Source organism: Opisthocomus hoazin, chromosome 21 (assembly GCF_030867145.1).
Source record: "Opisthocomus hoazin isolate bOpiHoa1 chromosome 21, bOpiHoa1.hap1, whole genome shotgun sequence".
Lineage (NCBI taxonomy): Eukaryota > Metazoa > Chordata > Aves > Opisthocomiformes > Opisthocomidae > Opisthocomus > Opisthocomus hoazin.
Window position 1 is genome coordinate 4,492,416 of NC_134434.1, and position 13,291 is coordinate 4,505,706.

At 47.4% G+C, this 13,291-nt stretch overlaps 1 protein-coding gene across 1 annotated transcript in view; it reads left to right on the plus strand.

Annotated features, from left to right (window-relative positions):
* DNAH9 (dynein axonemal heavy chain 9) overlaps positions 1-13,291 on the plus strand; it is a 200,534-nt gene that overhangs the window by 27,696 nt on the left and 159,547 nt on the right. The window contains exons 18-25 of the mRNA XM_075440716.1: positions 105-240; positions 1,334-1,530; positions 1,636-2,060; positions 3,623-3,845; positions 6,146-6,312; positions 6,678-7,548; positions 9,470-9,600; positions 10,705-10,831. Coding sequence (XP_075296831.1) covers positions 105-240; positions 1,334-1,530; positions 1,636-2,060; positions 3,623-3,845; positions 6,146-6,312; positions 6,678-7,548; positions 9,470-9,600; positions 10,705-10,831 — 2,277 coding nt within the window. The remainder of the gene's footprint in view (positions 1-104; positions 241-1,333; positions 1,531-1,635; positions 2,061-3,622; positions 3,846-6,145; positions 6,313-6,677; positions 7,549-9,469; positions 9,601-10,704; positions 10,832-13,291) is intronic.

The window sequence follows — 13,291 nt, forward strand, 5'->3', positions numbered from 1 at the left end:
CCATGAGGCTGGTACCCATGTCCTTAGCTGTGGGCAGCTCTCTTGTAGGACAGATGCAGCCCTACTTTATTTCTGTATTTGAAGACGTCTTCTTTTTTTTCCAGGAAAACCAGTGCCTCTTACTTGCAGACCCAGCATCTGACGTCTGGAAGGCCTATGTGGATTATGTGGATGAGATAGTCCTGGATGGATTCTTCACTGCCATTGAGTGCTCACTCAAGTACCTCCTGGAAAACACAGGTGACTGCTGGATCCTCTCCCCTGGTCATGGTGGCTACTTTACTCTCACCAAAGGGAAGTTTCTGGTTTGGGCTCTCCCTCATGCCTAAGAGTTGCTTTTTAATTCCTGGCTTGCTGTGGTGCCTCTTGTGCTGTCTACACAGAAGTGCTGGGGGAGCCTCCAGGCTGGGAGGGTGACTCCATCCCCAGGCGCTGGAGCAAGGCATTGCTTCGGGGGAGGGACAGAGCCAACAGTGCACCATTTGCAGGGATTAATGGACAGACAAAATAATTGAGGCATCATCCCAAGTCTGTGCTTGGGCATCAGCCACCTCCTGCCCTCCCATGCAGAAAGCAGCAAGGTGACACAGTCTTTCATTTGTGGAGAGTCTCAAGAGCCAGTTCTGCTGACGAAAGGCATGAAAGAAAAAACTCAGCCCTGAGCATTAGTCCAGTGAAGAGATGAGATAGGTTCAGGAGTCACTAAATCAGACCTTCTGCCTAAGGCTACCATGGAGGTTCGCTGGCTCTGCTGAGAGCAGCTGGTGTCCAGCTAAAACACCTCTGCAGGAACACTTCCCTCCTGGATGTGGAGACACGCTGAGCTGGAGAGTTGCATCCGGTTCTTCACCATCTTGTTGAAAGCATGCACATAATTTCATATTTGCATTTGGCTTCAGTTTCCAGTTGCTGGGTCTTTTTCATGCCTTTCTGCACTAAATTAAAGAGCCTCTTGGTGCCTGTTGTTTTTCTCCTCTGCAAGTACTTACGCGCTGTAATTGTTCAGCTCTCAGACTCCCTTTTGATTAGCTGAAGAGCCTGGTCTCTTTAAGGCTTTCCTTCACAGCATTTTTTCCAGTCCTGAAATCACTTGTGTCTCCTCTGTTCTCCAGTATCTCCTGTGGGTACCAGAACATCTGCTAGTTTGCCAGCATCTCCTCCATGTTGTGTGCAGATGCAATGTCACTGAACCTGTTGAGTCGGTGTCTGCGATAACACCTTCCTGGTGTTCCTGTGGGGCATGTGTGCATCTTGTGGTGGGATGTTAGTGGTGGCTCAAGGTCACTTTTCTCCCTTTGTAAAAGATCCTGGCATCTGCATTCTTTCCTACCAGATCCCAAGGCAGGGCTCACTCCCCTGTTTGAGGTGCAGCTGGATTTGGTGATCCCAGATTTGGTATTTCGTCCCTCCTTGGACCCTGGCGCAAATGATGGCTTCTATGATATGGTGGAAAGTCTTCTCAATGACATCTACAGGATCTCATCACTGGTGCCCAGGCTGGCTGAGCACAGCGGCTTCCCCCACTATCAGGTCCGTGGCTGTGGAACTCACTCCGGCTGCATGGCAGTGAGGAGGTACCATGCTGCTCCCGCATCCCTGTGCTATCCTCTCCTGTCCTCTCCTCTCCTCTCCTAGGCTGACATGGAGGACATGGCTGATCTGGCTGACATGCGCCATGAGCTAATGGGACGTGTGCAGGCCGTGATGGCGGCCTGCTGTGATTACCGCAGCACCTTCGACCACTACTCCTACCTCTATGGGGATGACAGAAAGGAGTTCTGCCGCCAGTTCCTCCTCTATGGGCACATCCTCACGGCCGCAGAAATTGAGGCCCATGCAGAGGACGGGGTCCCCGAGACGCCTCCCACGCTGCAGCAGTTCAGAGAGCAGATTGACTCCTACGAGAAGATCTATGAGGAGGCAAATCACATTGAGCCCATCAGCATCTTCCAGAGCTGGATGAAGGTTGATGCTCGGCCTTTCAAGGCATCCTTGCTGAATGTGATTAAAAGGTGGAGCTTGGTGTTCAAGCAGCATCTCATGGACCACGTCACGAACAGGTAAGAGCTGTTCCTGCCTCCTCTCCCTGGAAGCTGTGCTGACCAAAGCAGCTTTCTCTTATCTTTGCTGGGCTTTATTGTTTCACAGTGATAACCAGTAGGTTAATAGAAGAGCAAGAGAAGGGGGTCCATACTGCATGCCAGGTCCATCACATCCCCTATATCTTCCATCCCCAGGTCTCTGCTGGGAAGTGGTACAGCTGAGTGTGTAAAGTGGAAACAGTTATATTGACTTGGTACCGTTGACATCCCACGAGCTGGTTCTCCTGGGACCTGCTGTGTGGTGTTAGATAGGACCTCTGTTTGTCCATTCTAATCTGTCTCTGCCAGGGCTCTGTGCTTGCTTTGTTGGATTTGATTTCAGCCATCAGTAAAGCTGCGTTAGTGCCATGAGATGCTTGCTCTATTTCTAAATGAACTGCTCTTTTGAGTGCAATGAGCAGTCCTGGGGAGGTAGTTTCAAGGTTACAAAAAGGAGGAGTTTGGGAAGTAAGTTTTGAATTCATATGTGTTCCCTGCTCTGAATAGCTGCGCAGTCGTGAGCTTAGGTGATTTATTTGAGTAGTTGCAAATGAAGGATGTCATAGGTTTTGGATGCTTACAAAGAAGTAATTACAGACGTACAGAGCAGTGAAGGCTGCTGCGTGTGGTGAATGATGTGATCTCTTGTGTTCTTTTCAGCACCAGAATTCTGTTAGGTAGTTTCTGTGCAAAGAGGTTTTTGCGTAGCTTAGAACAGGCATTTAGGAGTTCTTATTAAGAGTCCTTGACTCAGCAGTTTAGTCTTTATTAGGTGAAGTATTTAAGGATACATTTTGACCCAGCAACATCCACAGAATTTAAGTGCGCACTTAAAAAGCAAGTGTTTTGAAAAGAGGAGAATGGCTGTGCTGGAAAAGACCAGAGATCCAGGAGCCCATCGTGCCTCTGCTGACGGTGTCCAGTAGCTGGCAAGATGAAGAACAGGGTAAGCAGGTAGGGAAACTTGCCCCAGACACTCCCTTTGTCTCTAACGATTTATAGCTCAAGGATGTTGAGAGACAGGGGTCATGTCTTTGTATTTAAAGACCTGGATGCGTTGTTTTCTCCCAGAAATGTTCGATTGCTTTTCTGAACTGCTGTGAATTTTTATCATCTGCATCCTCCTGCAGTCCCTGTGAAATGAGGCAGTGTGTGAAGAAGAATCCATGTTAGTTGTAGCTTTGCAACCTGCCAGGTTCATATGGGATCTTCAATTCTTGTTTTGGAGGAGACGAGAAGGAAACTGTCCTTTCATACTCACTCTCTCCAGACCAGTCCTGAGCTCACAGGTCTCTATTCTACTCCTTCTTGGACACCTTTTCTCCAACCTGAGAAGTTCCAGCGTATTCATCTGTTCCTTGCAGGAAGCTGTACCACATCTCTGGACCACTTTGAGCATGAATTGTGGTTGTGATGCCCTCAACGTGCTGCTGTGTGAAGGACAGGGTTAGCCATGCCAGTCCAGTTGCCTGACGTAAGGCTGATAATTAATTCAATAGGATCTGATCTCATTTTGTGCTTTCCTGCTCTGTCTTCTATAGCTTGGCTGACCTTGATGAGTTCATAAAAACTGTGGATAAAGGTTTGAGCAAAAAGGTTGAAAAAGGTGATTATGATGGCTTAGTGGAGATTATGGGTCATCTCCTGGCCGTTAAAGAAAGGCAAAGTGTCACCGATGCCATGTTTGAGCCCCTGAAGCAAACCATCGAACTACTGAAGACGTACGAGCAGCAGCTGCCAGAGGAAGTCTATAAGCAACTGGAGGTGGGTGAAAACTTGTGGTGGATGCACCAATTTGCTGAGTAGCAGATGTCAAAAGAGCGTGAGCTTAAGAGCACTGCAAGAATATTTAAGACCCCACTTCCTGTCATTAGAGGGCCTCAGTGGATAGTATTTTGCTATTGCGAGATGTGCCTTAATAGCTCTAAATTTTGGAGTTATATTGAGATTTTTCTTTTAAAGCAGAGATTAAGCCTTTTGTTATGTATGAAAAACATAGAATTGCCTGCTACAACTCCCAGCGATTACTCTTGAGAAAAATTAATGCATTTTCAAATACATCTGTTAATTAGGTTGAATTATAATTATTTTTAAATAAGCCAGTTCTTGGCAACTGTGGAGATGGGAAGGATGATGTTGGCAGAGGAGTTGTCTTCCCACAGGACTTCAGTTCTCCACTGGGTCTGTAATACCAAATCTGCTTTTCCCAGAGGATGTCACTGGGAGCAAGTTATGAAAGTATTTTGACACCTTTCCACATCTGGCTCAGATGAATCAATTTTCTTTTGGGAATTCCATTCATTTCTGGAAAGAGCACTGTGAGATGGAGGGTAGAAAAGACTATGAGGTGCCCAGCTATCCTTGGGGAACTGGAGACAAGCACTGGCAATGGCCAAGATGTTACAGTGGAGAATCATGTGGCTACAAGCTGATGGGTACCCCATAGTCATGGGCTGTGGTGGGCAGAGGGGTCTGCGTAGGACACAAAGTTTAAAGCAGGACCTTTTGGGGAGATGTTCCTGCCCTATGTGCCTGCAGGCTTGGATGGGAGCTGCGGGGTGTATAGCAGTCCCCTGGTTTTCTGCTTTTGCAACCCATGGTCCATGTGTGGTCAGGTCACCAAATCTAGAATAGTGTAACAGTCCTAAAGATACCCAGGGTCCTACAGACTCCCTGAAAACCAGGGCAGCTGCATTACTGGATGGTCTGGCTGCTGCAATAACTCCAGTCCAGCATAAAACATGGTGCTGTGGGGAGCACAGCTCTGCCCAGGAGCTGCGTGTTTGGTGCCTGTTTGGTCAAGTACATTCAAACATCTGATTAATTTTTCTGATAGAAGAATTGAGGAATACGGGGCATCCATTCAGATGCAGTGGGTAACAAAACAGTTTTAGTCTTTCTGGCAAGTGACAGTGACAAGTAGCTGAATGATTCATTCACTCCTCTGTAGGGTGGGAAAACCAGAAGTAAGGTCCTCTAGGTACCGCTCCCTCCATGGCTGTGGAGATGGGTGGGCTGGAGCTGGGAGTTTGTGTGAGAAGGACAAGGAAGAAGCTCTGTCTGTGCCCTGCTGTGGTCATGGATAATGATTTCTATTGAGACTAGAATAGAAAGTTCCAGAAAGAGACCCCTGAAGAGAGGCTGGCCCCGCTCTGGCTGCTTCTGCTGCCTCGGAGCTGCCTCCAGGTTATTTCCCTTCTTTCCGTAGTGTTGGTGGGTCTCCATTAATCTCCTCGACGATGTGAACTGGTGGGAAAAGAAACCCAAAGGCTTTCCTGTAGGTTTGCATGGTACGTGGGGAAGTGGGCTCTCCAAGAGCAAAGCACTGGGACTTGAGGACAGCAGAGCCCTTGGCTGGTGTCAGTGTCTGGGCTGAGGATATGGCCCGAGAAGCCTAGTCAGAAGAAATAATGTCCCTTTCTGAAGAAAATCCCAGGTACAAAGGGTGGATTGTCATCAGTGCTGCACACTTGCAGCTTGGATACAGACCTGAGAAAGGAACCAGTCTTACTTAGTATTGATACTGTATAGACAGGCTGGAGGGGTTTGCCCCAGAGAGCTTTCTGAAGTTCTTCTGGTATAACTTCATCTTCTGTTCTAAGAGCAGGCAGGATATTTCCTAGGCTGTTTCTTAATTAGCTCTGGGAAGCTGGACGATCTGACGAGCTTGCATCTGCAGCCCATCCTCCTGCCTTCAGCCGCTCCCAGCAGAGCGCGGGTCCCGCTGGGCTTGGTGCAGGATCACTGTTCTCTCTTGGGCATTGATCCTTCCTGGGAGCCCAGGATCTAGTCTGGGACACTCCTTCTCAATTTATTGAACATGTTTTTACAATCAGAGCAGTCAGTTATAAGGTCTCAGCCTTCATCAGTCTTCAAAATTTTGAATAACTGGTAAGTTTTATCCCAAATTGTGTGTTTATCCCTTGCATCTCGACAAAATTTCCTTACAGTTTTAGACACCTAATCTGTTGCTTTTCCTGTTCTGTGATTAAGCATAAACAGATCAGATGCGTCTTATATCAAATATCAAATACTGCCTACTAGCATTTAAATTTTGCTTGCAGGAGCTGCCAGAAAAATGGAACAATATAAAAAAGCTGTCGATAGCTGTGAAACAGCATGTGGCTCCTCTGCAGGCGAACGAAATGACAGTTCTGCGCAAGAGCTGTGCGGCGTTTGATGTTGAGCAGCACAGATTCAGAGAGCGATTTCGGAAAGAAGCACCATTCAGGTACAGACAAATTATAGCATCAGAGAAGCCCCGAGGTAAAAAGCTTTATGGGGTCATCTCCGAGTGTCCTGAGGACGTATGCTCTAGCCCTTGCATACATTTCCTGCCTTCTCACAGTGTTGTATCTGTTATGCCTGGCGTGTCTTGTCCCCGGGAACACTGTCCTGTGTTAGCAAGAGATTGAATCTGGATGCTGAGTGCACAATATCACTTTAAGGTGGCATCAGTGGTGCTATGTGGCTGTACCATCAATGTGTACTATGGACGTTTCATCTCTGCTTTGTCTTTTAGAGGCACTGTTTGGTTTATGTTTTCTTTGGAAGTTGTTACAATATCCCTTATGAAGAATAAATACTTCTTTCTAGGTTTGACACTGAAAAGCCTTATCAACTGCTGGATGCAAAGCACATTGAGATTAAACAAATGGAGTCAGCCATGACCTCAATTTATGAATCAGCTGGTCTGTTTGAAGTCATGGTGCCAGATTATAAACAGCTGAAGCAGTGCAGAAAGGAGCTGTGTCTTCTCAAAGAGCTCTGGGATATGATCTCCCTTGTGAACACTAGCCTTGATGACTGGCAGACCACCAAATGGATGGATATTAATGTGGAGAACATGGATCTGGAGTGTAAAAAGTTTGCAAGAGAGATTCGGAATTTGGATAAGGAAACAAGGGCATGGGATGCTTTCACTGGGCTGGACAGCAAGGTGAAGAACATGCTGACGGCCCTGAAAGCTGTGGCAGAACTTCAAAATCCCGCCATTAGAGAAAGACACTGGAATCAACTGATGCAGATGACGGGTGTGAGGTTCGCGATGGACTCGGACACCACACTGGCTGACCTCCTGAAGCTCAACCTGCATAACTTCGAGGATGAGGTTCGTGGCATTGTGGACAAAGCAGTGCGAGAAATGAGTATGGAGAAGGTCCTGAAGGAGCTAAAAATGACGTGGAGCACCATGGAGTTTCAGTATGAGCCTCACCCCCAGACGAACATCCCACTGCTGAAGTCAGATGAGGAACTCATTGAAACTTTAGAAGACAACCAGGTGCAGCTGCAGAATTTAATGACATCCAAATGCATTGCCTTCTTCTTGGAGGAAGTGTCTGCGTGGCAGAGGAAGCTGTCCACTGCGGACTCTGTCATTTCTCTCTGGTTCGAAGTGCAGCGTACGTGGTCTCACTTGGAGAGCATATTCATAGGCTCAGAAGATATACGGGCACAGCTTCCCGAGGTATGAAACCCCAAATCCTATTTTTCCTGTTTGGGAAGAGTTGAGGAAGAGCCCCCATTATATGAAATAGGGTTATCTGTAGTGCTAAGTTCCCCAAAGCAGGGCTTTTCTCCTATTTTGTTGCTTTTTTGGAGGCTCCCTTAGTGCTATAGTAGTTTTCCTAGTGCTGCCCCAGGTTGCTTTTGTGCTGTACGTTGTGCTTGAGCCACGCTGAGAAGCTGATTTTCTCCGCTCTGCCACTATATAGCAAACACAGAGTTCCCGGAGACTGAGCGCGAGGCTGCTGCCTTCCTTCAGTGCTGCAGGCATGTTCCCCCTTTCCCCAGAGGGAAAGGGACCGGGATGATTACTCAGATATTTCAAAATGTCAAACCAGAGCTGGACGAGGCAGCTTTGGCAGCATGCCCTTCCCTGCCTTCAGCGCTGGTGCAGGTGGAGAGCAGCCGTTCTCCCACTCCTGCTTCGGAAAATAGAACAGAGTTGTCACTGGTGACCTCCTCGGGGGTGTCCTCGAGTCCAGCTTCCAGCCTTATACCACATTCCCCTGATCATTAAGAAAATCTTCCAAGCTGGTTCCTGGCCCTGTTGGACCCCTCGCAGCCGTGCTGAGGACCTGCCTTTCACCTGTAAGTGAACTGCAGCTGGCTGTGTCACCACTGTCCCCATCCACGTGCAGCGTCGCTGACAGCGCTGCTGGGGACTGACTCCCAAGACAGGGTGTGCACAGCCCAGAGACACCCGGACACTGCACCTCCCTGTCTCCATCCCTTCACTCTGCTCTGCTCGGGCTGTTCCTCCCTCTGCTTTGGAGAGCGCTGGGCACACCTCCCTTACTGGGTGGTGTATACAGGTGCTAATAACCAGTGCCCTGAAGGCTGTACCGTGTGCCAGCGAGCTGTTAATATCCAACAGCGATCTAACAGCATGTATGAAATCACATCATGGTTTGAATCTGCATCCTGCTGGGCAGCTGTCTGCATCTCCATACCTGTCTGGCAGGTGGCACGAATCAGCGGCCTCTTGCATTCCCTGTGAGGAAGGATGAAGCTCAAAGCCTCTGGAGGCTGAACCCAGGGCTGGGCGAGAATGTGCTGGCAGGGCATGGGGTGCACATCTGAAGCTGGCTACGTGGCTTGTGTGCAGCGAGGACTCAAGCCCCAGCCAGAGCCTTGCTGCCGGGGCAGAACACAGGCTAACGTGGAATTGTTGCCAGGACAGCTTGGAGCACGTTTATTCAGTGCCCTGGCTCACTTAGGAGGCCTCATTTGGGAAGAAGGGAAGAGCAGAGACATTTCGAACTAGCTTTATTTATTTGTCACTATTTAGCTCTAGAAATTCAGGGTCTTTGTTAGGTTCATAGCATAATTCTCAATGTGCTGCTCTGCTGCTGACATGGGGTTTCCATGGCTTTTCTCAAGGCAAGGAAGGGCTCTGCTCTGCAAGTGTCATCATACCCATTTCAGGGATGGGCACTGCGACTCCTGTGCTGTAGCAGGAGGGGAAGAGCGTACTCATGAAGTCGGTATCCTTTCCCCCATGTGGGAGCATCTCCTGCTGCTGTGGCCGGGGAGACTTGGTGTTTCATCTGGACATGGGAGAGAAAGAGTTATGAGGAGATGTTCAAAGTGGAATTCAATCTCGTGAAAGCAGTTGGTCCTAGGCATTGGCTTCTGCATGGATCACTTTATTCACAACCCCTCTGGGATACAGTGACAAGAAGGCAAGTGCCTGATGGGAGAATTGTTTTGGGCATGTGGGTGGAAGAGCCCTTCTGAAACGGTGGAGAGGTCCCTCTCTGCACTGGGCAGAAGGCTCTCTACAGAGTCTTTCCCCTCAGCCCAAAGACAGCATCCAGAGGACGGGATCTTTTAGCACACAGTTAGTGTCTTACCCTGGACATGTTCTTTGTATTGCTTTTTAGGACTCCAAACGCTTTGAAGGGATCGATGTGGAATTTAAAGAACTGGCCTGTGAAGCTCGGAAAACCCCAAATGTAGTTGAGGCCACCAACAAGCCAGGTCTGTCCCAACAGCTGGAGGACATTCAGAGTAGGTAGGTGGAACTTCAGTCGCAGGATTTTGTCACAGTCTGGGATAAACTCTAAGAAGTTTGTTTAACCTGTGCTCCAAGGCTTTCTGCCTAGAATGTGCATTCTTCGCATTCACATGTCACAGCATTTCTAATCTTTCTTGACTCTTTTTATTTGTGATCCATCACCCCGAAGCCCCCGAAGTGGGCTCTGGCTTTGTGTATGTGCAGACTCTCATCCTGAGTATTGATTTGCAGGCATACGAAGCTAGGCATTCAGCTGGTTTTAATTACACATAGCCTCACTGCCACCCCAATACAGTGTCTTAAATAACTGTTTAGCAGTCCAGGCAGGGATATCTGCAGCAGAGCTGAGCCCGTGTTCTTTAATTTACGAAATTATCTCTGCGTGTATACCCTTGACACATGGTGTAACTAGACTCCCTGAGAAAGACCTTAGTGTCCTGAGATGGATACACTTCTCACTTAACATATGAGCTAGCCTACCTGACACACAATTAAAAGTTAATATGATAGCTGTGGTGTCAGTAATAACTATCCATTTAAAAGAAAGATTTTATTTTATTTTTTAATCAGGTAGGGCCAGTGTTCCTCACAGATGACTAGCTGCATGCTATTTATGAACTTTGTAAGCTCAGCAGCAGTTTAGCCTGTAAACACTGAAAGATTCATTTTAGATCGGAGCAAACAAGTTTCTCTTTAGGCTTCGCAAACACAAAAACCTGAAAATGTGGCTCATTAGAATAAAAGCGGTTATGGAAACTTTCACCCTAAAGTGAAATCACCTGTGGCAGTTATGAACTTGTCTAAACCAGTAGGTCAGACTGCAAACCCTTTCTAGCCTCTGCTTCCGCCTGTGTTTCTGCTTTTTCGTGAGGCTTCTCTGATTCTGAGGCTGTTTGAGAGTAGAGAGAGATCTGCGAGTTGCTGTGTGCTTTGTTGATCTATTTGGAAAACGCTGCCGAGGAGCAGCCTACAGGCTCGGCTCAGGTCTGGCTTTTCTGCATGTAGGGGAGAATCTGCGTGATAACCCAAACTGTCGCACGAAACATGAAAGCACATTTACTCACCTGTCCTGGGCTCTGTTTATCTGCTTTGTCTCCCCAGGTTGTCTCTGTGTGAGAAGGCTTTGGCTGAATATTTGGACATGAAGAGGTTGGCCTTTCCCAGGTTTTACTTCATTTCTTCTGCAGATTTATTGGATATTCTTTCCAATGGCACCAACCCACAGCTGGTAAGCCTTGTACTACACCACTTTTGCATTTTCCAGCTGTCAGTAATGTCACGGTGGAAGATGCTGTCTTGGGACTCCTGTAGCTTATCCTTTCTTGAGTGCTTTTTCTCCCACTCTCACTTGGATTACTAATAATTCTTTCACAGCTGGCCTTCAACTTTGAAAGGCAACATGTGCACGATGTGTTGTCTGATCTAACCCTGGTGATGCTTGCAGATGGTTCTGAAAGTGCTGCACAGAGTAGAGCTATGGTTTTGATGCCATAAAATAGACATTTTTTTTTTTTTCTGCTGGGATAAAGTGAGGTTGGAGGAAACCATCTTTCTTGAGGATATCAGCCAAAACTTGTTGCTGACCTTGGTTCCCCAGCCTGAGATGCCACCAGACAGCATCTGCTGTTGAAAGAGCCACAGTCTGGGAATTCGAATGTGGAAATGTTGACAGCTGATGGTTTGGAGAGGTCCCTTTTTTTAGGCAGAAGAGGCATTTGCTAGTTAGCCACTCCTTCCTTGCCTCATGCGAAGGCCTTTTAGATCTTCTCATTATAGGGAGGGAAAAGAGCACAACCTGAAAGAGGTAAGACAGCTGGTGGTCAGACCGTGGCTATGGCCAAGGCAATCAAGTAGGTCTCTCAGGTTGCCATCCATCCCTGTGCAGCTCAGGGGCCAGGCTGGGTATCTGACCTGCTGCACTGGGTTTCCAAGGATGGTGCCTCAATGCTAGAAATCACTCCAAATATACTTCATTCCTCCTGTTGACTTTGGTGGCTTACTGGGGTCATCCCATGGAGGAACTTGCAGTAAAATTCCTGTTTTAGGAAATGGCTTCACTGTGCTCTTCCCCCCATTCCCCAGAGGAGCACAGACAGCACCTAACCCCAGTGGGCTGAGTTCAGAGGATTCAGTCCCACAGATGATTTTCCATACAGAGCATAAAAACGTTAGGGTTGATTATTAGTGCTACAGGAGTTGCTGTCAGGAAGCCTCAGCCACTTTGCCTGGCAGTGCTGTGTTCTGGCTGGCCATCTTTGGGATGCATCATTTATCCTGAGGTTGGTGTGTAAAATCAATCATAATGTTCACAGTGAATGGAGACTGTTGGATAAGGAACAAATTCCTTATTCCATCTTTCAGTAGGGAGTAATCTCACCTTCTTTAAGCTTTTCATCATTTTCAGCAGTCGTGTGAGCACGTGAATGGAGCAGGTTTGCATGCGCATTTGGAAATGCTGTTGTTTGCTACTAACCTTTAACACTGCTTATACCCGTTTCTGCTGCTGGGTGACTTCAGCCCACAGAGTATCATAAATACATAGCTGATTGATACTTATAATGGAGAGAAAAAAAAATACAGGAAAGCAAAGAAAAGATACTGTGTTGAAATGCTCCATGGAGTAAGAAGAAATTCCTGGTGTTTTCTGTTATTCAAAACTATTTGCAGTAAAATCAAAGTAAATGTCAAGTAGAATCATACGTGGATACACTCTGAGCCTTTCCACTGTAGTTTCAAAGTCTGATAATTCCTAAAGGAGGGTTAAATACACAGTGATATTATCCTCTTGAAGTGAGTATTGAACTTGTGCAGATTCAGGTGTATGCAGGGCTCCGATGACGGGGCTGCACCAAGTGCTGGAGCACACCTGGAACCCTGCAGACTGGCCAGGGTCTGGGAATGGACAGTGGGGATTTGTGAGCAGAAACGTCTAGATGTAAGAAAAGGTTTCTATAGTTTACTTTACATTTAAAAGGAGATATGCTTATATGGGGCTGTCATTGCTTCTCAGAGGTACTTAGCACCTTCTAGGATTTAGTCCTGCTTGAACATGCATAAGAAGAATCCCAAACTAAGCCCACCTGCAGGACAGCTTGTGGGAAGGAGTGTCATAATCCTTTGTGAGTCAGTGAGTAAGAATAAAATGGACAAGTCCACCAGTCTTTCTCTGAAAGCATTAGAGCACCAGGTATCACAGGCTGTTCTCGTTTCTCGTCCCACCCATGGCAGTCTGTCCGTCTGCCTGTCTCTGGCTGTCATTGAGAGAGGCAGCTCCTGTCTGGGACAGTTTTGTGAGCTGACCCTTGCCATGGGAACATCAGTCCTGGGAGAAGCCCAGCTTTGTTGGCAGGGGCGTGTGATACACACAGTGACTTAATTGTGTGTCATGTAGTGATCTAGAAGAAGCATTGGTGACCTGCTCAGCTCCCAGCAGGGAGCCTGCAGCAGCGATGCTAGCATCTCCCTGTTCGCTTCTCCAACTCAGCTGGGTGTGAACAGGACAGGACTGAATTATTCTTTTCCTGCTGGAAGGGTGCTTTTGATCAAAGTGGGGGTTTTGTAGAAAGTTTGAGTTGTTGAGCTGTGTACCACGGGTCTTTCTTCTCTGTGGAGGAGAATTCAGGACTTTTCATTGGCACAGAATTGATTTCTAGTAGTTAAAAACCAGAAAAGTTGATAGTGAAGAAAA